The sequence below is a fragment of the Thermobia domestica genome, chromosome 8 (assembly GCF_964235325.1).
Source record: "Thermobia domestica chromosome 8, izTheDome1.hap1.1, whole genome shotgun sequence".
NCBI classification, from domain to species: Eukaryota; Metazoa; Arthropoda; class Insecta; order Zygentoma; family Lepismatidae; genus Thermobia; species Thermobia domestica.
In genome coordinates, this window is record NC_137461.1 from 295,350,537 (window position 1) to 295,373,268 (window position 22,732).

Below are 22,732 nucleotides of genomic sequence, written 5' to 3' on the forward strand. Positions count from 1 at the left end.
ATTTTAACCACATATGATACCATTTTTTAATTGGTGTTTTAACTGAAGTCTAATTTGCAAATAATTTATTTGTGCGTCCTTGTAGAAGACATTACGATGTTATCAGGGTTTGCAGTACATACTGATTTATTGTATGCTGTCACATAAATAACCTTATATGAACCATATGTATTCTTTTCCTTTATCTTATATAGAATATCATATTTATTTATAAGATACCAATATTTTGTATAAAGGTTTGAACGTCACATAAAGTATTATTAAACCATGTAAAAGTGATCGGTAATTACTTGATATGACACAGTATATATATTCTTCCTTTATCTTATATAGAATGCACATACTTCTTAATATGATACCTATTATTGGGTGTATAAAATAAAACATGGATTTGAAATTTGTGTTATTTGTTTATTAGCATTAATTCTTGTTCTACAGTAGCAGGCTATGTTATTGATTAGAGATATTATTTACATATATTTAGGTGATTGATATATTTATAAGTATTCAATATAATAAATAATTATGTATTTGCAATTATGATATTTTCTACTGTATATTTCAATATTGATGTATATTTTCGATATTCATATACCAATATTAATTGTATATTTTCAATATTGATGTTTTCATTTATATATTTGAATATTTACAACGTACTATTTACATATTTACAATATTTACATTATTTACAATACAATATTTACATATTTACAATATTTACAATATTTACTTTATTTACAATAACAATATACTATTTACATATACACATATATACACGTAGGGAAGTGCCAATTGACGAGTGCTGTGAAAATATTTATGAAATTTGTTTCTGTCCGAGATTATTATGATTATGTCACTATGTTAGGACATATTTAACATAACATATATACAAATATTTATTGAACGCTCATAACAATAATACCAATCATTCGACACACATATTACTTTGATACCCGTACGGTAATGTTCTAAACTCGGTCATACTGTGAGGATCAAGTCGACGTCTTTTATTTTCAACTTTTTGATGTGTTTTAGTTTCAGGCCTGGATACAATGACAAACCCCGGCTTTCGAACAATCCTCCCTGGATTGTTTAACTGTTTACTGTCAACTTTATCGTGAATTAGATTATAAAAATGATCAAAATTAATTTCCTGCCGCGTACGATGATTTAAAGTTATTCCCCTAATTTTAAATACATAACTACATTGTTCGTCCCAACCTCTTTTAAACGGTACGCATAATTCTTTGGCCCTATTCCTATAAATGCATTAATTTCCCACCCTTCAGGAACTTCGTTAGTTAGTTCACCCAGGTAGGAACCCAAAGAAAGCGGAGGTTTTTCATTACGTGGCTGTACAAACATAATACTATCGGTGTCGCAGTACAACACACGGTCAGGCCCTACTGTTGTTAATAATTCATAAAGTTTTAGACGCGCCCATGAGGTGATGAACGCGGCAAGGACAACATTTGAGAACTTCCATGTTTTGTTTTTGTTCTCAATGTTTTTATACGTTACAATGAGATGCCGCTCTCCAATAGGTAATACAGTTTGCACCTCGTATTGTGGCGCCCATAGATAAGTCAAAATTTTTTCCGGAGTATCGACAATTACCGATTGCGATAAATCCGTTCGCTGTCCCCATTTTCCATATAATGAATTGAGGAATATTTTAGAAATATACCTCAATCCCGGGTTCTTCCTTATATTATTATAATTTAATTTAATGCCTTCATGGGCATAATAGTCTGCAATATATTTTTGCTGGTCTTCTTCGGTTTTGCAAGAAGCAGGAAATCCCGAAGACTCCTGTTTCATTTGAAGAAAGGAATTCACATAGTCTTCAAACAGACCATTTGAATTATCCTCCTCGCCGCCAACCAGGTTAAATTCCCAGATTTCAATTACTTGCAGAATTTTGTATCCCAGCTGTAAAGCTACATGGAGTTCAGGGGTACAGTATGTGGCCGTTAAGGCACGCTCGGAATCGCTATGCGCGCAAATGTCAATACTTTTTTCTATACACGTACGACACAATCCAAACAAAAGATGCCCATTATATGCATATGGTAACACCGGAAAATATAAATCATTAGGGGGTAAAACAGTGCATTTTACTAACCCATGAATATTTTCCACGTTTGGAAAGTCTGGCCCCTTGTATATTTTTGGCTTACCTATGGGCATTGGTTTACGTGACATCACCCAAGGGTATAACGATGTTACATCATAATATGCCACGGTTTCCTCGCTGGTACATTCGTACAAAGCATTAAAGCATTCTGTACGACCACCATGAAAACTATCCTTTGGTATTAGATGATCAACAAGATCCTTAGAGTGAGTTTGAATAAACTCCTGCATGGACTTATCAGTCTTCACCCAATGATCCCATTTGCATTCCCACATTTGAACAACATTAAGATTTAATTTTTTCAGGAATGCTATTTTCGTGGTGGTTCTTTCATACCGGTCTTGTAAGGATGTACCTTGCTTAGAGGTGGAATCCAAAGACACGTGTCGAAGTGTAGGATAGCAGGTTAAACACCCGTGGAAGAAACATCCATGAAATTCGAAAACTGTATTCGTTCGAGGTTCAAACCCATCAACCTTATACCTCCCAAATCGTTTTTCCAATCCATTCCCGGAATGTTGGATTTTATTACCTCTGGTACGTTCTAAATACCGTAACCAGTACATTGCCTTAAGGCTTTGTTGGTCACGATGGTCGAACCCATAGGGTGGAATAATTGGAATAATTTCTTTAGGCAAATACAAGGTACGATAGGTCAGTATGGCCAAACTAGCAATAGTAGGCGCGACGATAAAACATTGAATGCCATTCGTTTTTTCCTCAATTAAGTTTGAAAATTTAATTACAGCTTCTGCTAAAATTTTGACATCATTTCGACAATACTCCACCATCTCATTTTGGAGATCATACTCCTCGCCACTTGCAGCATGTTTTTGGTGCCAGGCGATTAGTTGCTGTCTTTCTTCCGTGGTTCGCGAGTCAGGATCAAAATATTCAATAGCGGGAACCGGACCTACATAATTTTGATTTTCCAAAGTGTTAAATAAATATGGGAAATCTCCCTTTTTCAAATTTCCAGATAGGCCTAAAGTTGTAGGGAGTTTTGATAATTTTACTCCCATATACAAATATGTGTCACGGAAGTAAATCTTTTGTCCTAAACGCATTTCAACAATTTTTTGCCCTGACATTATTACTTCAGGTGTATGATGATGGCTCGTTATCAAAGTTTTAGCACAGAACTGCATATCATAATTACTCCCATTATGGGAAAGTACAATGATTTTTTTAAACATTGGTCGAGATATTATTACATGATTAACAAATCCATCAATGTCTTGGAAATCAAAAGAACGGATACCATTTTTAGAACCGCAAAAGTTGCAGGGATCATCCAGCTTTCCATCCTTACACTTGTAACAGGCATGAATACAATTTACGAAATTCACGTAATGTTCTTGTTCTCCCTCTTCATTTTTAGGAAGTAACATTGTTTCTACATCAAAGATGATGCATAAAAAGGCCTCTACATGTTGCAAAGTAGCAGCCTGAACAAAACAAATGTGGTCATCGTTCACGTACGTATAACACGTTTTACAATAACGTTCACCGCATTCGTGTTCAGACTTACGACCTCGCATGTCAAACATATCGCCACATTGGACACAAATTTTCTTCGTTTCGCATAAAGTCTTTCCGCGAGCAATCGCCGTTTTATGATTGGCAAAACATTCTTCTGAAGAAAACAGTCTGCGACAATCACTACATTCGCGTTTAATATTATTAGCATTAGAAACATCGTGATACTTCTCGCACATCCTACATTTGAAGTTACACTTATGGTCTTCTGTATGATAATATCCTTCCAAACAATACTGACAATACCCATTTTTGTTCAATAGAGTTCTAATGTTTGTAATTAATTCATAGTGTCCTTCAGTATACAAAATGAAAATTTTCTTTGATGCATGTATTCCAGGATAAATTACAGTGTAGTCTCGAGTCGATCGGTTCTTTTCGTAAATAACAATTTGGTAATGAGGCATTAGCTTATTTTGGAACTTTTTCGCATCATCAAGTAGTACATCCATCACGGATTTCAATGTCAACTTTAGCATTGACACACAAATCCTTTGCCTGATTTAACAATCGTTTAGGATGATTTTTTAACTTGTAAACTTGGATATGACGATGATCAGCCCTAGCCATCCCAAGGACAATGCTCTTGGGAAGACAATACACATCCTTTTCCATTGGGATAGTACACTGTTCCAGATGTGTTACAAGACTGCTATATTTTGCTGAACCCATAGATCGACCCCTACCTTTACGTGAATCAACAATATGAATTTTGAAAGTTACTTTGTCTCCAAATAAATAATTTTCATTACTATTTAAAACATTTTCAATACTCTGAAACAAAACCTCGTGACTTAATTCTGACTTTTGACGCCATGATATGTATATTGGCTTTTTGATCGTGGAAGCAGAACTTTCTATTGTCATGCCAACGTACATGTGTTCGTCGACCTCGTTTAACGTGTTTTGTTTAAGGTATAATCTGCGTTTGCATTTTATTATTTTTAGTTTCTATATTTTTTCCTTGCAACACTGGTTAGAATTTTACTTTTGCACTTTATTTTTAGTTCGCATATTTTGTTTATCTTGTAGTTTGATTCTTTGTATTTTCATTTTCAGTTTTGTATTTTTGTTTCTTAACTTGTACTTTAAAATTCTACTTTTTGTATTTGAAACTCAACAGTTTGTTTAAAAATTTTTACATGTGTGTGTTTTAATTTTTAGAGTGCATGATTGTTTTAACTTGTACTTTTACAATTTCTTTTGTGTTTAGTTTGCAACATTGTGTTTTTAAAATTTTACTTATGCATTTTTTAATTTTTAGTTTACATGTTTGTTAACTGGTATTGTTAAATTTACTTTTGTATTTTAGTTTGCAACAATGTGTTTAAAATTTTTACTTGCTTCAATATCATTTTTCGTTTCACATTATTGTTTCTTATCTTGTACTTTCACATATATACTTTCTGTATTTCACTTGCAACACTGTATTTAAACTTTTTTACTTTCTGCATTTTCATTTTCAGTATTACATTTTGTTTCTTATCTTGTACTTTTAAATTTTTGTATTTCAGTTGCAACACTGTTTTTAAACTTTACTTTTTGCATTTTTATTTTCAGTTTTACAATTTGTTTCTTAACTTGTACTTTTACATTTTTGTATTTTAGTTTGCAACAATGTTTTTTAAATTTTTACTTTCTGCATTTTCATTTTCAGTATTACATCATTGTTTCTTAACTTGTATTTTTACATTTTACTTTTGTATTTTAGTTTGCAAGTATGTTTTAATTTTTTCAACATTTTCATTTTCAGATTCACATCGTTTTTGTTTAACTTGTACTTTTACATTTTACTTTTTGTATTTTAGTTTGCAACATTGTGTTTTAAATTTTTACTTTCTGCAATTACATTTTCAGTTTTACAATTTGTTTCTTAATTTGCACTTTTTATGTTTTACTTTTTGTATTTTAGTTTGCGACAATGTTTTTTAAAATTTTACTTTCTGCAATTTCATTTTTCGTTTTACATTATTATTTTTTAACTTGTACTTTTACATATTTACTTTATGTATTTCAGTTGCAACACTGTTTTAATTTTTTCTTTTTGTATTTTCATTTTTAGTTTCGCACTTTTTAAGTTGTGCTTTTACATTTTACTTTTGTATTTTAGTTTGCAACATTGTGTTTTAAATTTTTCTTTCTGCATTTTCATTTTGAGTTTTACGTTATTATTTCTTAACTTGTATTTTTTATGTTTTACTTTTTCGTATTTTTTAGTTTTATAAACTTACATTCGTAATATTAAGTTTCATATAATGAAATAAGATAACAGATCAGAACTATTTTTAACAACCAACTCTTTAGTAGAATCATACATGTTAATATTTTCGAATCAATTTTCTCTTTATGAGAAGATAAAAAGGTGCACATCAATAAATGATTAACAACTAGTTTTTATTAGAAAACGTTACGGAAAAGATATGAAGCGTTCCGTCAAAATACCATTTATAAGATCACATTCAAAGATTGTTTAGAGTTTCAATATGAAGCGTGCCGATTAAAATTGTGAAAGTGTTGCAAGATATTTATAAGTTATGTAATGATCATGAAATTATTTTGTGTTTGTTATAATGTAATATAATTAACACTGTCCGTAATATTACTAATACTAATTTAGAAAAAACACGTACATTTCAAAGTATCTGTGTACGAAACTATAAAATAAATGAGCCTGGGTACGAGATTACAAACTAAATGCACCTGGGTGCGAGATTACAAACTGAATGCGTCTGGGGACGAGAGTACGTTTTGCATCTATATAAGGCGTGCAAAATCGGCGCTGCTTCACTTTAGAAGAAGTACTGCTGCAGTGAATACGTTTCTGATTGAACACTATGAGTTGCAATTGTAAACACACAACAGCTAGATAAAAAATTACGGGACATTGACATTTACAGTTATCGGAAGATTTTTCAATAAACTTTTAACTGCATCATCTCTATACTGAAAAAGGTACAAGAGTTTGTCATTTTCGAGAAAAAAACGTAGTGGAATATATCAAATAGTCTGCATGTATATAACAGCGGCATCACAAATTACTATAAAAGAAGTTGTATGCTGAAGACGTTCCCTGGTTTTACGTAACTTGAAACAATTAACTTGAACAATATTTATACACTAGATTATAAATTACAATTACTGGAAAGTAGTTAAGGATTTACCAATAATCTTAGAAGAATATCTACGGTAAACTGCAAAAGCTACGGGAATTTTATCAGTATAATTATCGGAAAGTATTAATGCAATTGCCGATAAACTTTCAGCTGAATCGTCGTTATACTGTAAAAGTTGCGGGACATTATCATTTTCAAGAGGAATTAAACCTTTGGTGACATTGTAATTTCAAAACTTTTAAGTGCACCGTTGATAAATAAGAAGTAATTATAGTGTTCTAACAAATAGTAATTGAAAACTAAAACGTGAGTATTTTACTTAAACAGTGATACAATGGATGGCCGTAATGTGATTTGTACCATGCTGGCAGCACAAGAAGCGCGTGGATATGAAAATCCAAACGATGTTTTATTTACATGGGAAGTGTTAACGCAATGCCATGCTACGGGTGCAAGGGTAAGCAATGAAGCTTATTCCAAGCTATTGCAAGCATTGTTCATGCATTTTGGCTGTAATCCTCATGTCGTTTTGGAGAAATGTAAGTCTGCAAAAGATATTATTGATTTATATCATGTAGGCTTCTTTCGCCAAGATAATACGAGGAATTTAGCTCGTGAAAAGTTTATGGAACTTGTGTCTTCAGGGAAAACATTCGGTTTAATTGCAGATGAGTCCAATGAGTTCCTCGGTATTCTTCCTGAGCGTAAAAATAATTCTGCACCAGAACCTGTAATGTATGGTGCTGGAACGGACGAATATTTTCGTATTGTTAATAGTACAACCAAACATTATACTTATTTTGGACTAACAGGAAAGGAAGTTACCATCGAACGTATGCGCACTAATGGGATTTATGATCCAGAAAAATACATTCATTCATTATTTGAATTTGTAAAGGAGCACACGTTAAACGAGGTCGACGAACACATGTACGTTGGCATGACAATAGAAAGTTCTGCTTCCACGATCAAAAAGCCAATATACATATCATGGCGTCAAAAGTCAGAATTAAGTCACGAGGTTTTGTTTCAGAGTATTGAAAATGTTTTAAATAGTAATGAAAATTATTTATTTGGAGACAAAGTAACTTTCAAAATTCATATTGTTGATTCACGTAAAGGTAGGGGTCGATCTATGGGTTCAGCAAAATATAGCAGTCTTGTAACACATCTGGAACAGTGTACTATCCCAATGGAAAAGGATGTGTATTGTCTTCCCAAGAGCATTGTCCTTGGGATGGCTAGGGCTGATCATCGTCATATCCAAGTTTACAAGTTAAAAAATCATCCTAAACGATTGTTAAATCAGGCAAAGGATTTGTGTATCAATGCTAAAGTTGACATTGAAATCCGTGATGGATGTACTACTTGATGATGCGAAAAAGTTCCAAAATAAGCTAATGCCTCATTACCAAATTGTTATTTACGAAAAGAACCGATCGACTCGAGACTACACTGTAATTTATCCTGGAATACATGCATCAAAGAAAATTTTCATTTTGTATACTGAAGGACACTATGAATTAATTACAAACATTAGAACTCTATTGAACAAAAATGGGTATTGTCAGTATTGTTTGGAAGGATATTATCATACAGAAGACCATAAGTGTAACTTCAAATGTAGGATGTGCGAGAAGTATCACGATGTTTCTAATGCTAATAATATTAAACGCGAATGTAGTGATTGTCGCAGACTGTTTTCTTCAGAAGAATGTTTTGCCAATCATAAAACGGCGATTGCTCGCGGAAAGACTTTATGCGAAACGAAGAAAATTTGTGTCCAATGTGGCGATATGTTTGACATGCGAGGTCGTAAGTCTGAACACGAATGCGGTGAACGTTATTGTAAAACGTGTTATACGTACGTGAACGATGACCACATTTGTTTTGTTCAGGCTGCTACTTTGCAACATGTAGAGGCCTTTTTATGCATCATCTTTGATGTAGAAACAATGTTACTTCCTAAAAATGAAGAGGGAGAACAAGAACATTACGTGAATTTCGTAAATTGTATTCATGCCTGTTACAAGTGTAAGGATGGAAAGCTGGATGATCCCTGCAACTTTTGCGGTTCTAAAAATGGTATCCGTTCTTTTGATTTCCAAGACATTGATGGATTTGTTAATCATGTAATAATATCTCGACCAATGTTTAAAAAAATCATTGTACTTTCCCATAATGGGAGTAATTATGATATGCAGTTCTGTGCTAAAACTTTGATAACGAGCCATCATCATACACCTGAAGTAATAATGTCAGGGCAAAAAATTGTTGAAATGCGTTTAGGACAAAAGATTTACTTCCGTGACACATATTTGTATATGGGAGTAAAATTATCAAAACTCCCTACAACTTTAGGCCTATCTGGAAATTTGAAAAAGGGAGATTTCCCATATTTATTTAACACTTTGGAAAATCAAAATTATGTAGGTCCGGTTCCCGCTATTGAATATTTTGATCCTGACTCGCGAACCACGGAAGAAAGACAGCAACTAATCGCCTGGCACCAAAAACATGCTGCAAGTGGCGAGGAGTATGATCTCCAAAATGAGATGGTGGAGTATTGTCGAAATGATGTCAAAATTTTAGCAGAAGCTGTAATTAAATTTTCAAACTTAATTGAGGAAAAAACGAATGGCATTCAATGTTTTATCGTCGCGCCTACTATTGCTAGTTTGGCCATACTGACCTATCGTACCTTGTATTTGCCTAAAGAAATTATTCCAATTATTCCACCCTATGGGTTCGACCATCGTGACCAACAAAGCCTTAAGGCAATGTACTGGTTACGGTATTTAGAACGTACCAGAGGTAATAAAATCCAACATTCCGGGAATGGATTGGAAAAACGATTTGGGAGGTATAAGGTTGATGGGTTTGAACCTCGAACGAATACAGTTTTCGAATTTCATGGATGTTTCTTCCACGGGTGTTTAACCTGCTATCCTACACTTCGACACGTGTCTTTGGATTCCACCTCTAAGCAAGGTACATCCTTACAAGACCGGTATGAAAGAACCACCACGAAAATAGCATTCCTGAAAAAATTAAATCTTAATGTTGTTCAAATGTGGGAATGCAAATGGGATCATTGGGTGAAGACTGATAAGTCCATGCAGGAGTTTATTCAAACTCACTCTAAGGATCTTGTTGATCATCTAATACCAAAGGATAGTTTTCATGGTGGTCGTACAGAATGCTTTAATGCTTTGTACGAATGTACCAGCGAGGAAACCGTGGCATATTATGATGTAACATCGTTATACCCTTGGGTGATGTCACGTAAACCAATGCCCATAGGTAAGCCAAAAATATACAAGGGGCCAGACTTTCCAAACGTGGAAAATATTCATGGGTTAGTAAAATGCACTGTTTTACCCCCTAATGATTTATATTTTCCGGTGTTACCATATGCATATAATGGGCATCTTTTGTTTGGATTGTGTCGTACGTGTATAGAAAAAAGTATTGACATTTGCGCGCATAGCGATTCCGAGCGTGCCTTAACGGCCACATACTGTACCCCTGAACTCCATGTAGCTTTACAGCTGGGATACAAAATTCTGCAAGTAATTGAAATCTGGGAATTTAACCTGGTTGGCGGCGAGGAGGATAATTCAAATGGTCTGTTTGAAGACTATGTGAATTCCTTTCTTCAAATGAAACAGGAGTCTTCGGGATTTCCTGCTTCTTGCAAAACCGAAGAAGACCAGCAAAAATATATTGCAGACTATTATGCCCATGAAGGCATTAAATTAAATTATAATAATATAAGGAAGAACCCGGGATTGAGGTATATTTCTAAAATATTCCTCAATTCATTATATGGAAAATGGGGACAGCGAACGGATTTATCGCAATCGGTAATTGTCGATACTCCGGAAAAAATTTTGACTTATCTATGGGCGCCACAATACGAGGTGCAAACTGTATTACCTATTGGAGAGCGGCATCTCATTGTAACGTATAAAAACATTGAGAACAAAAACAAAACATGGAAGTTCTCAAATGTTGTCCTTGCCGCGTTCATCACCTCATGGGCGCGTCTAAAACTTTATGAATTATTAACAACAGTAGGGCCTGACCGTGTGTTGTACTGCGACACCGATAGTATTATGTTTGTACAGCCACGTAATGAAAAACCTCCGCTTTCTTTGGGTTCCTACCTGGGTGAACTAACTAACGAAGTTCCTGAAGGGTGGGAAATTAATGCATTTATAGGAATAGGGCCAAAGAATTATGCGTACCGTTTAAAAGAGGTTGGGACGAACAATGTAGATTATGTATTTAAAATTAGGGGAATAACTTTAAATCATCGTACGCGGCAGGAAATTAATTTTGATCATTTTTATAATCTAATTCACGATAAAGTTGACAGTAAACAGTTAAACAATCCAGGGAGGATTGTTCGAAAGCCGGGGTTTGTCATTGTATCCAGGCCTGAAACTAAAACACATCAAAAAGTTGAAAATAAAAGACGTCGACTTGATCCTCACAGTATGACCGAGTTTAGAACATTACCGTACGGGTATCAAAGTAATATGTGTGTCGAATGATTGGTATTATTGTTATGAGCGTTCAATAAATATTTGTATATATGTTATGTTAAATATGTCCTAACATAGTGACATAATCATAATAATCTCGGACAGAAACAAATTTCATAAATATTTTCACAGCACTCGTCAATTGGCACTTCCCTACGTGTATATATGTGTATATGTAAATAGTATATTGTTATTGTAAATAAAGTAAATATTGTAAATATTGTAAATATGTAAATATTGTATTGTAAATAATGTAAATATTGTAAATATGTAAATAGTACGTTGTAAATATTCAAATATATAAATGAAAACATCAATATTGAAAATATACAATTAATATTGGTATATGAATATCGAAAATATACATCAATATTGAAATATACAGTAGAAAATATCATAATTGCAAATACATAATTATTTATTATATTGAATACTTATAAATATATCAATCACCTAAATATATGTAAATAATATCTCTAATCAATAACATAGCCTGCTACTGTAGAACAAGAATTAATGCTAATAAACAAATAACACAAATTTCAAATCCATGTTTTATTTTATACACCCAATAATAGGTATCATATTAAGAAGTATGTGCATTCTATATAAGATAAAGGAAGAATATATATACTGTGTCATATCAAGTAATTACCGATCACTTTTACATGGTTTAATAATACTTTATGTGACGTTCAAACCTTTATACAAAATATTGGTATCTTATAAATAAATATGATATTCTATATAAGATAAAGGAAAAGAATACATATGGTTCATATAAGGTTATTTATGTGACAGCATACAATAAATCAGTATGTACTGCAAACCCTGATAACATCGTAATGTCTTCTACAAGGACGCACAAATAAATTATTTGCAAATTAGACTTCAGTTAAAACACCAATTAAAAAATGGTATCATATGTGGTTAAAATACAACTAGAATATGTCTAGCAAGCACTTACATACGTAAAAGTCACAATATATATCTCAACTATACATTTAAGACATGGTTAAATCAGTTACATCAGGCACAACAATATATAACCATACAAAACAAACAAAGGATAAGGTTATGAAAAGCAGCATTAAAATCATAACAAAAGATCCTAACAATCGTATCAAGGTAAGGTTACATGTATAATAAGGCATAATATATGTCTACAGTACAACTGATAAGGTAAAAGCTATGCATCCACCATTATACCAATAGGAACCAAACATTACGTTGAAGATAATACACATGCATAAAGAGTCACTATATATATATATATATATATATATATATATATATATATGTAAGTCTACAATATAAATCAATATTAATACAATACAAACACTTCAGGTGTTTGCCTTCAGCTAGCATACCACCAAAGAACCCTACATTACGTTGAAGAAAAGGGTACATGCATAAAAAGTCACTATATACATGTCTACAATGCAGTCCAATATTAATACAATACAAACACTTCAGGTGTTTGCATTCACCAAGCATGTCACCAAGGAAGAAGTTATGCAATCCTACATTATGTTAAAGATGACTATAAAACACTTACATAGTTACAAACATAATATGCAAGCACCTGTCCACATATCAGCATTAACACGTATACATACATCCATTACCAAAAAGTACTTATATACATACGTCATTTGTGATTCAGCTGTGTTTCGTACACCCAAACATCATTAAAAGATCAATAAAATCCCATATCATTCAGTAAAAAGACCGTAAAAGTACATAAGATACTTTTCTTAGAGTTGTCTCCGTTTCCTCCCACAATATCTGGGTATGTGTGTACAATATATACTAATCTATACGATACATATCATAATATACCTCTAAATAAACGCTAAATACGAAAAAATCATTCTTTCTAACCCTTTCATTACCAACTAATTAATATTCATGAATAATTAATTCATTAACCTAATTTATGCAAAAATATTTTAAAGAAATCTTGTTTGGCTGCAAAGAAGGAAAGAAGACTCTGGTCAGGTAAAAATTTTATTGTACCCCTCATAAACCTAAAGGCAGGTAGTAGGTTTATTGCACCGTGCAATAAACATAAACTCAGGTAAAGAAGGGACGATCTTCCTTATCCTCGGGTGGCAGTATCATAAAACAAGCTGGTTGACAGGGGACAGGCAAATTGAAAAGGGATCTTTAAGCCGCAAAGGACCTCCTTCAAGCAATGGGAATCAAATTATCATTCGTTCTTCGTTCTTGCATAGTCCCGCCTCTTTCCTTTTATTATTGGTTCCTACAAGTTTTGGGTTGGAATAAAAATTGTAAATCCATTCTCCAAGTCTGGTTTTTCATTTGCTGGAGTCTTTCTATACAAGTTAACAAGCTCCACCTCCTGCCTCAAAGCTCAAACAAGTTAGAACAGAAAGAACTACCTCTTACCAGGCTATATTCTCCTATCTCCTAAGAACCAAAAACAGCTTATAATTCATGCAAATTTAAACATAAATTAATACAAATTAACATACTTGATTAGATTTTCATCCTCTATTCAATCAATATGGTCTCTAGACATAATATTAATATTTTATCTATCTATCAATAAAAATATCAATAACCAATACTACTACACAACAAGGACACTTTGTTCTTTCAACTATCTGTTAAGAGGTCTCCCTACAATGATTGAAATATTTACCTTTCCATCCTATTATCAAAAATTTCATCTATCAAAACATTCAACCCTTGCGTACGTGCATCCAGTCACGTAGGCATTCCAACGACATTCCTGTCCTCAATAAAAAAAATTAACATACAGCTGCGCTCTCTAAACAATTCCTTCTGTGTACATGCATCCAGTCACGTACGCACTCCAACGACATTCCTGTCACAAAGAATAAAGGAAGCCGGCATGTCAATGACCCTCATTTATTACATATACACACATCTGCGGCATTCATTGTTCCCACCTGCGTACGTAAACCCTCAAGGGTAAACGACATTCCTCTTAACAAAGACCTATTGTAAACAGTAACATTGTCTCACCCCACCCCCTCATAAAACTGGAAAAACTACTACGAGGTCTACGTCTATCCCCTACTCCGTGAACAAAGGAATTCCTAGCATTCTTTCATGCACCTGTGTCTCCTTCCTCCCTTCCTTTCCAGGTAGTTTCTTCAAGTTCATTCACCTGCTCTTCATCGCTTGAGGGAAGGACAAGAAAGGGAAGGAACAAGTTTCTTTAGAGGCTTAGGAAGTTAACTTTGTATTCTCAACCATTTGTGTGTTTCCATCAAGGGTTACCAACTTAGATATCAAAGTATATTATCAAAAATATTTTACAATAATTTTTTCTTGTATGGCAACACTGAAAATTACTATAAATATGGCAAAAATATGATAAAAGTCACCAAAAACAGTATAATATTATCATAAAATTACCATAAATTGTATAAAATCACCATAATTTGTACCATAAAATAGGATAAAATTAGTAAAATTTTAATAAAATAGTACAAAAACAGATAATTTTATTTTAGGGGTTGGCAACACATTTAGGACATATATGCAGTCTCAACTACTTGCCACATCATTCAAAAAATGTTGTTGCACAAGTTTCAAAATCCATTCCCTCGATCACAGCGAACTATTTTCAATTTCGTGCTTCGTTCAGATTAGATGTAGCCAGGTTAATGTGAGTGCAGCATTGTTGTAGGTGTGATTAGTATGTCGATTGTGCTTTGTTGACCGTTAACTGCTCGGAAGAAAGACATTCAGCGTTCAGAATAGCAGTCTGCAAAGATGAAAGACCAGAAGTATACGTGGAAACCACGGCTGAAAAAAAATAGGAAAAGAACAAAACCTGTGTTTAAAACATGAAAAAAGATGTTTAAAATGCTTTAAACATGTATAAAACACACAAAAAAATATGTTTTAAACATTTTCAACAGTTTAAAACGTGATTTTTAATGTATATTTAAAATCGTGTAATAACTTATTTGTTAAGAATTTTTGCTCTCTACTTACAACCGACCTTTTAATTTATTTCATTCTGGGTAAGACTACACTGTGTTAGGTGCAGAATATTTCAGTATAAATTCGTAATTCTCAAACTTATTTCATATCACGGCCATATTTTATTACACAATCTCATAAGTACTTTCTTGGTTGTAATAAGCATTTAGGTAGATTTTAAAATGTACCTACTATGGAGATTTCACACAATCTGTCAATATATATGGTGAAACAAAAGTCCTCACTACCTTTGTGCTTTGGAAAAGGGTTAAGGGAGAATGATAAAATTTGGAGGTGGCCTGACACATCAGATAGTGCTATCAAGCATTATGGAGACCATGTTTGATTGGTATTTGAAATTTCAAATGCAAAGGGAGTCATGTTACATGTTTTAAGGCTAGAACTTTACCACAAATATGCTCGTGCGGTTCTTTTAGTTCTAACCCAAGTCATTTCGCAATTACTGCTTCAGAAAGTTTCCTAATTACGCCCTTAGAGGCTAAGGTTGCATTTCACGGAAACGGGTGAAATTTAAGTTGCAAAATTTGATTACTATTTCAGAACACTGATGCTATTAAAATTATTTTAAAATTATAAATTATCGAAAAATGAAATCGTTAAGTTTTACGTCCCACGATTATGCCAGTTAGGCTAAAGCAGACGGTGATGATGAGAGATGAATGAAATGGTGGAATGAAGAAAGTGGGAGGAAACGGGAGAACCCCGAGAAGACCCAAGAGCACGGTGTTTGTCCACCACAAAGTTCACTTGGCGGGGGCTGGGATCGAGACCGGGACCCCAAGCACCAGAGGTGAACGCTCTACCACTGAGCCACCGCACCCCCCTATAAATTATCGAAAAGTAATGTTTGAAGCATACTTCATGTTCTGCTAACTTTAGAATATTTTCTGCAAGCCTATGTAATTGGTTGTTTCTTAAGTCAATAATTTACTGAAAAAAGTAATATTTGGAGCGTTTAGAACACAATGGGTCTAAGTCCATTTTCATTAAAGTTCAGTTTTGCTCAGTAAATGAATATTACATCTCAGTAAAAGACAAAAATATCTTCGTAGTCAAGACTCCGAAATAAATCTAACTAACACTACGTGCAAGGGCGTGGGATAGTTTCATATGACAGTCACTAGACAGTGGCGTCAGTGAGGCAGGAGGGTATCCGCCTCCACCCTCATTCTGAATTTTAGATTTTAGGAGCAGTAAGGCAGTTTTAGGAATCTTTTGATAAGGAAGTCCAACAGAAAAGTTTGAGGTCCTTACACCAAATGACGGAGGCAATAAATGATCAAAACTGGAAAGTTGCTTAGGCCCAATTTCCTAAGTTTTAAGCAGGGCCGAAAACCGAAAGTAGAGCCACCTTAAGAATCCTTAGGCCAAAAAATATACAAGAGAGCAATATAGGCCTACAGCTCCTTTCAGACAATGAAAATTGATTATAACTGATTAAAATCCGTATTTAATCGGTGTAAGGACTTCAATTTTTTTCCTGTTGGACTTTGCTAAGGAAAATGTTTCTAAATCTACTCCAAAATCTGAAATTCAGGATAGGGGCGGATGGCCTCTAAACAAACGCTCTTCTATAGCAGCAATCATGTAAAACTCTAGATTGCACCTTCTCAAGAAGTTTTTCTTTCTTTCATTTCGGATTCGTAGGAATCTTCATTTCCTTCAATTCGGACGAATACTGTAATTTGGAACAAACAATAACACCTCAGGATGAAAGCAGTGTGTACTTTGTAAGTTCAAGTAAAGTAATAGAATACCGTAAATGACTTTTGAGAAAATTGTTTATTTTTATCGTATAAATAATGAGAAATGCTATCAAACGCCTCCATATCCTGCGTATATTGTCTAAAAGTGCGCAGTGCTCAGTGCTCGATTTTGTGCATACGAACATTTTTTTAGACAACAACGAACCGATTACATTGTTGAAAGAAAAAATAAAGTCGCTTGTTATTATAGAACTACACGTTTATCTAAATTTTTCAAAAAGTCTAAAAATTGATATGGTAGGTTTTGATACTAGACCCCTAATATATAGCTGAATACATATTATGGTACATAGTGAACAAATTGGAACAATTTCTGCCTTAAGCATTGGTATGGTTTGGATTGATTCATAGGATTTATTCAAATTATTTGCGACATTCGGAATTCAAGTGTGAAATTGACCCCACATGTTATCGTATCTCTCTCCATTAATACCCGTGAGCAAATTATGGGGCTCAGTGAAAAAATTAGATCAAATTATCACCAAATTGGATCGCTTGAATGTCAAGTGGCTTAATATCAAAAGGTTTTTATGCCTCAGATTGGTCCAGCATGTTAAAGCTTAGGTTAAGTTGATTAGCTTAGGGTAGATTAGTTTATGTTAGCTTAGTTTAATTCAGGTTAGTTTAGTTAAGGTTGAGTTAGTTTAGTTTAGTTTCTGCTAGGTTTCATATTCATGGATCTAATTTGCGGCACTTAACCTTATTTTACTAGAGGACGCAGTTAGTCTAAGTAATGGATTGATAGATACTATACATATTGAGATAGTGGCAATCTCTGCTCAAATTGCAGAACTGCTGGATGAGCTTTGGGGAGTAAATAGTTAGTAAGGGAACACGTTTCAACAATAATGATGGCATAGATTGTTCTGTAACAGGATGTAATAAAATGTGTAATTGGATTTATTTTGGCCACTTAACTTATTTTAAACCAGAAAGATCTTTCTACACTGGACCCTACATTTACAAGTGACAAAGAAACATCACACAGGGTGTTTTGGCGACTCCATTCATTATAGAAGTTGCAAGCACATTGTTTCTTATGACAAATAATTCCATTTATTTAATTATTATTATTACAAATACTTTAAGATATATTATAACGATTGGGTAAATATCAGGGGTATAGAAACAAACCCTGCTAAATCCATTTTTCAAATTCGTCAGCAAACCACAAAAAAAAAAAAAAAAAAAAAAAAGAAAAAAAAAAGAAAAAGAAAAGAATAGAAAAGAAAGAAAGTGATGCCCTTACGTTTCAGAATTGTTGAACAATTTTATTATTTAGTGTAGATTTCACTCGTCTGCATTAGTGACCACTAAACAAACAAATTGTTCAACAATTCTTAAACATAAGAGCGTCACTTTCTTTTCGTTTTCTGACAAAATTGAAAAATGGATTTAGCAGATTTCGCTTCTATACGGCTAATATATAGTTATATTTTTATAAATGCAGGTTTAAGATAGAATAAGATAGTTTTATTACATTCTAGTCTTGTATTGTTTGTTTCTAGTTACGTGTACTAATTTAATTGCAGAGTATTTATTTATTTATTTATTTATTCTTTTGTTTAACACTTTTTAGTTCCATGGTCACCATTTTGGCGTCATATCATAGAAGGTTGGGAGAAAAGAAGTCATCCGAATCTATTATTCCTCTTTTACGAAGAACTTAAGAAGGTAAGACGTCGAAATGAAGCCAGTAACTATAAAGTCTTGTCTGTCAGAGCAAAAAAAAAAAAAAAATCTTTGATTGAAGGAAATGAACACAGTTTTCAATGGCTAATAATCGAGTTCCAATTCTTCTTTATTATCGTATATGACACACAAAAGAAAAATATCTATATTTCAAATAAAAATTATGGGTATTTTAGTTTTACTACTACTAATAATACAGTATTATCGAAATAACTTAAACTTATCTTGGTAAAATCGCCTTTTCAGACAGCATAGTAAGTGAACAAACTTGCAAAATGGACCATGATTTCAGTTAAATCAAAGATAACTCACGAATGTAATAGATATTGACGGTTGGTTTATATTATAAAGTGAATAATACTCATATATCCAGAAGATACTGATATATACTAATAGATACTTATATATCGATACGAGCACCGTTATTATCATAGCAGAACTAACTACAACGCTATGTACGGTCAAAAGTTCTGCGAACAAAATCAGTTGTGGTACTGCTGAATGCTTGAGCTACAGTAAACCCCGATTCGGTAATAACTGTTCAATAGTGCTGTCGAACCATGTCGTTATACGAATACAAAGTAAACATAGTTAATGTCTAAAAATATTGCTCAAAATCATGCTTCTTTCTTATTTCTTATGAGATGAATTTGCCTTAAAATTCAAGTATGAAATTATGTCCTTGAACCAAATTACAATAATACGATTTCGTAAACTTTGGTAAATTGCATACTCATGTATGTATATTACATTATTGCGATCACGTTTCGAATAGCATCTTCTGAGAAGCCCAGCGGAAACACTGTGCTGACGCTAAGATTCATATTAGCGTCACCAAGATCGTTTACACATTTCGGTCAAAAAGATTTTATACCTCGAATTGTTTCGTATGATGTCCTGTTACTGTAGGGATAAATTTAACTGTTCTGAGCGCTTTTCTGTTGATTGCATTCGCGACTGCGCTGAAGATTCCCATACATTAAAACATGCTCTCATTCCCATAGCCGCTCTTCGACTTCTTTCCCAACACTTTATACTTCCAGTCTCAAATGTAAGGGTTTCTCGTTATGTTACTAATACTACTCTTGATACGGCAAAAACCGAGATATCATTGTCTTTTCAGAATGTGTACGCTCGCGTATTACATCTGCTGTTCGCAGGACGCGAACTAGTATGGACCGCCATTATCTCGTTCGAACAGAATTGCTTTATTAGCGCACGCATACACTCTGGATCTACATTCTGTGAGCTGCAAACGAAGTAAGCGATGACAATATCTGTCGAACGTGCAAGATAGAGGAAGGAAGTACAAGGGTATTTATTGTAGACTACAGCTAGGCCCTGTAAGAACATAATAAACTGCCTTGAATATTCTTTCATATGATTGAATCGTTGAGTTCGAAACCAGTCATGTCCATGAAACGTAATTTTACAGGAGAGACAAAAAACTAAATTAGACAATTTGCATCTGACATATAGGGATATATATAGGGCTGTTTTCATTTTTTCACCGTAAAAAATGGCTATTTACGTAAAATTCCATGACTTTGAAGCTGTAATACCCCGTTTTGTTCCATTAAAAATCAAAATTAAAAATTGGAGATGACTTGTTTACGTACGAAACAAGAAGATATATTTTACAACTTGAAATAAATTAAATATTACTGTAATAATATTAACAGTTAGCGAAATGCTAAACTAAGTCTGTAAGTTCAGACATCCTTTTGGATCACACGTTATAATAGGTAACAAAGTAAGAGTGTAGATTTAGAAATCCTATTCTGGATCATTACAATCTGTGGTAGGCCAGTGGAGCCACTTTCAGGATACTTAAAAAAAAGAACAAACCTAAATGTGCATAAACCACCAATTAAATTAGACACTTCAACTTCACCAGGTGTCGAGGTTTTGTAACTAAAACTGCTGTAATATGGCAAAGACGGCAAAAGTTTTGATATGTCAAAGAATTTCGGATCTCTCTTCAGGAGTAAATTTACAAAAACATTTCATGTTGCACCTGAAAGTAGAGAAACAATCTTACGTAAAATTTTGTGAATTTCAATATTTGAGAAAGAAAGTGTAGTTCAATGACCAAAATACAAATAATACTTAAGTTATTTCATGATTTGTCTATGTGCTATCAACAGCAGCAAGGCATATAAAGGGCGGTCCAACTACAATGCATGATGTTAATTGTAAATAAAACGCAAAGTTTTCAGAGAATAATCTTAATATTTTTTATTATGATAGAAGAATCTATGACAATTATGTGTGAAACAAAATATCGGCCAAATGCTCGCCACGGCTTCGGTGGCAGACTTCCATCCGATGGTCCATATTTTCAATGACTCTGAGACTACACGGCCATTGAATTTTTCGCGCAAAAGAGCCAATGTTTCGTTGGCTGTGTGGCACGTGGCACCATCCTGTTGGAACCACATATCGTCCAGGTCCATATCCTCAATTTCTGGCCACAAGAAGTTCGTTATCATCTCGCGATAGCGAACACCAGTCACGGTAGCTGCTTGGCGACCTCATTTTGATTTGAACGTCCATTTTCGTAAAAGGCTTCAATAATGTGCCACGCGTTGCTCAATTGTGTACCTCTCCATGGTTGAATTTGCCAAACCCTGAAACAAAGAAATGTCAAATTAATTTGGGCAAAAACCTTGACGTTACGGTGTGACACATAATTAACATTGTAGTTGGACCACCCTTTACAACACTAATACTATTATTACTAATAATGTAATATTCTGTCTTACCTGCAGTCTTCACCGGTATCTCAGGAATATATTTGTCTTTCTTTCTGACAAATTGTAGACCCGCCACTCTTACTATTTTCATTTTATGTGGTTCATAGCTTCTTTTATACCTCTTTCATTTCTTGGACATACCATCTGAAGAATTAATATCTGAATCACTCATGTTGTGGTAAGCACAAGTAAGCACACAACTGAATAAACTGTTCGGTTTTTTGTAAATGACGTCATGACAAATTCTAGGCCTACCATCTGGTAGAATGTGGTGTCCTATGGTGGCCTATTTCCAAGTTTAGTTTGGAAGCAATTCATTTCCAAAATATAGCATGTTTTGAAACTAAATAGAAATTTCAATATTCAATATTTTCTATAACTAGAGGAGCGAGACGCCTTGTTTTCAGCTGAAATGTGTATCCACACCAGTTGACCTGAGAAGTGCAATAATCTCAATTTGACCAAAATGTGGAGATTACTGGTTTCCGAACGCATCGATTCAATTGTGGAAAAAGACTTTTAGTTAAAAGTCATTGTAAATTTTTCGAGTGATATAACGTAGATGGACTTGTAAAGTTTAGATTCATAATTTGCAATTTGTGAAGTGGTTGATTGAATTATGAGTTGGTTGATATCTAATCTTACGCTTTGAACGTCAACATGTTTGGCCCCTTGATTTCTAACAGAGTATCGCATCAATTAATTTAATGTTAATTGCGTAGTTACGTAAATAAATGAATAACTAATCATTCTGTTTTCATTTCCGAAGGATTTACCATCAGTAATTAAGAGGGTGTCAACGTTTTTGAACAAGAGTTATACGGACGAACAAGTGAAAGGATTAGCTGAACATCTGGACATCAAGAACTTCCGGAAAAATAAAGCCGTGAATTTGGAAGATCTTATAACTGGATATATGAAGAAAGGAGAGCAACCCTTCATTAGGAAAGGTAATATTTGGTTCTCTTAATATACAAGGATAATATTTTAATTTGCTAAACTAAGTGTGCAAAGCTCTTCATAGTTCATTGTTTTTTTCGAAATAATCCACTTAGGATTTACTTGGTAATCCTCATCAAATACAGCACGTTATTAGAGGTCCATCAGGACCAACCTTGTCATTGCAAATTGAAAACCTGTTCTACATGCTTAAAATTAAAATGTACTTGTC

The 22,732-nt window shown here is 33.6% G+C and overlaps 1 protein-coding gene across 1 annotated transcript in view; it reads left to right on the forward strand.

The window, feature by feature from the left end:
* Positions 1-22,732, forward strand: part of LOC145692049 (luciferin sulfotransferase-like) — a 54,745-nt gene that overhangs the window by 29,820 nt on the left and 2,193 nt on the right. The window contains exons 6-7 of the mRNA XM_081767341.1: positions 18,693-18,787; positions 22,331-22,511. Coding sequence (XP_081623467.1) covers positions 18,693-18,787; positions 22,331-22,511 — 276 coding nt within the window. The remainder of the gene's footprint in view (positions 1-18,692; positions 18,788-22,330; positions 22,512-22,732) is intronic.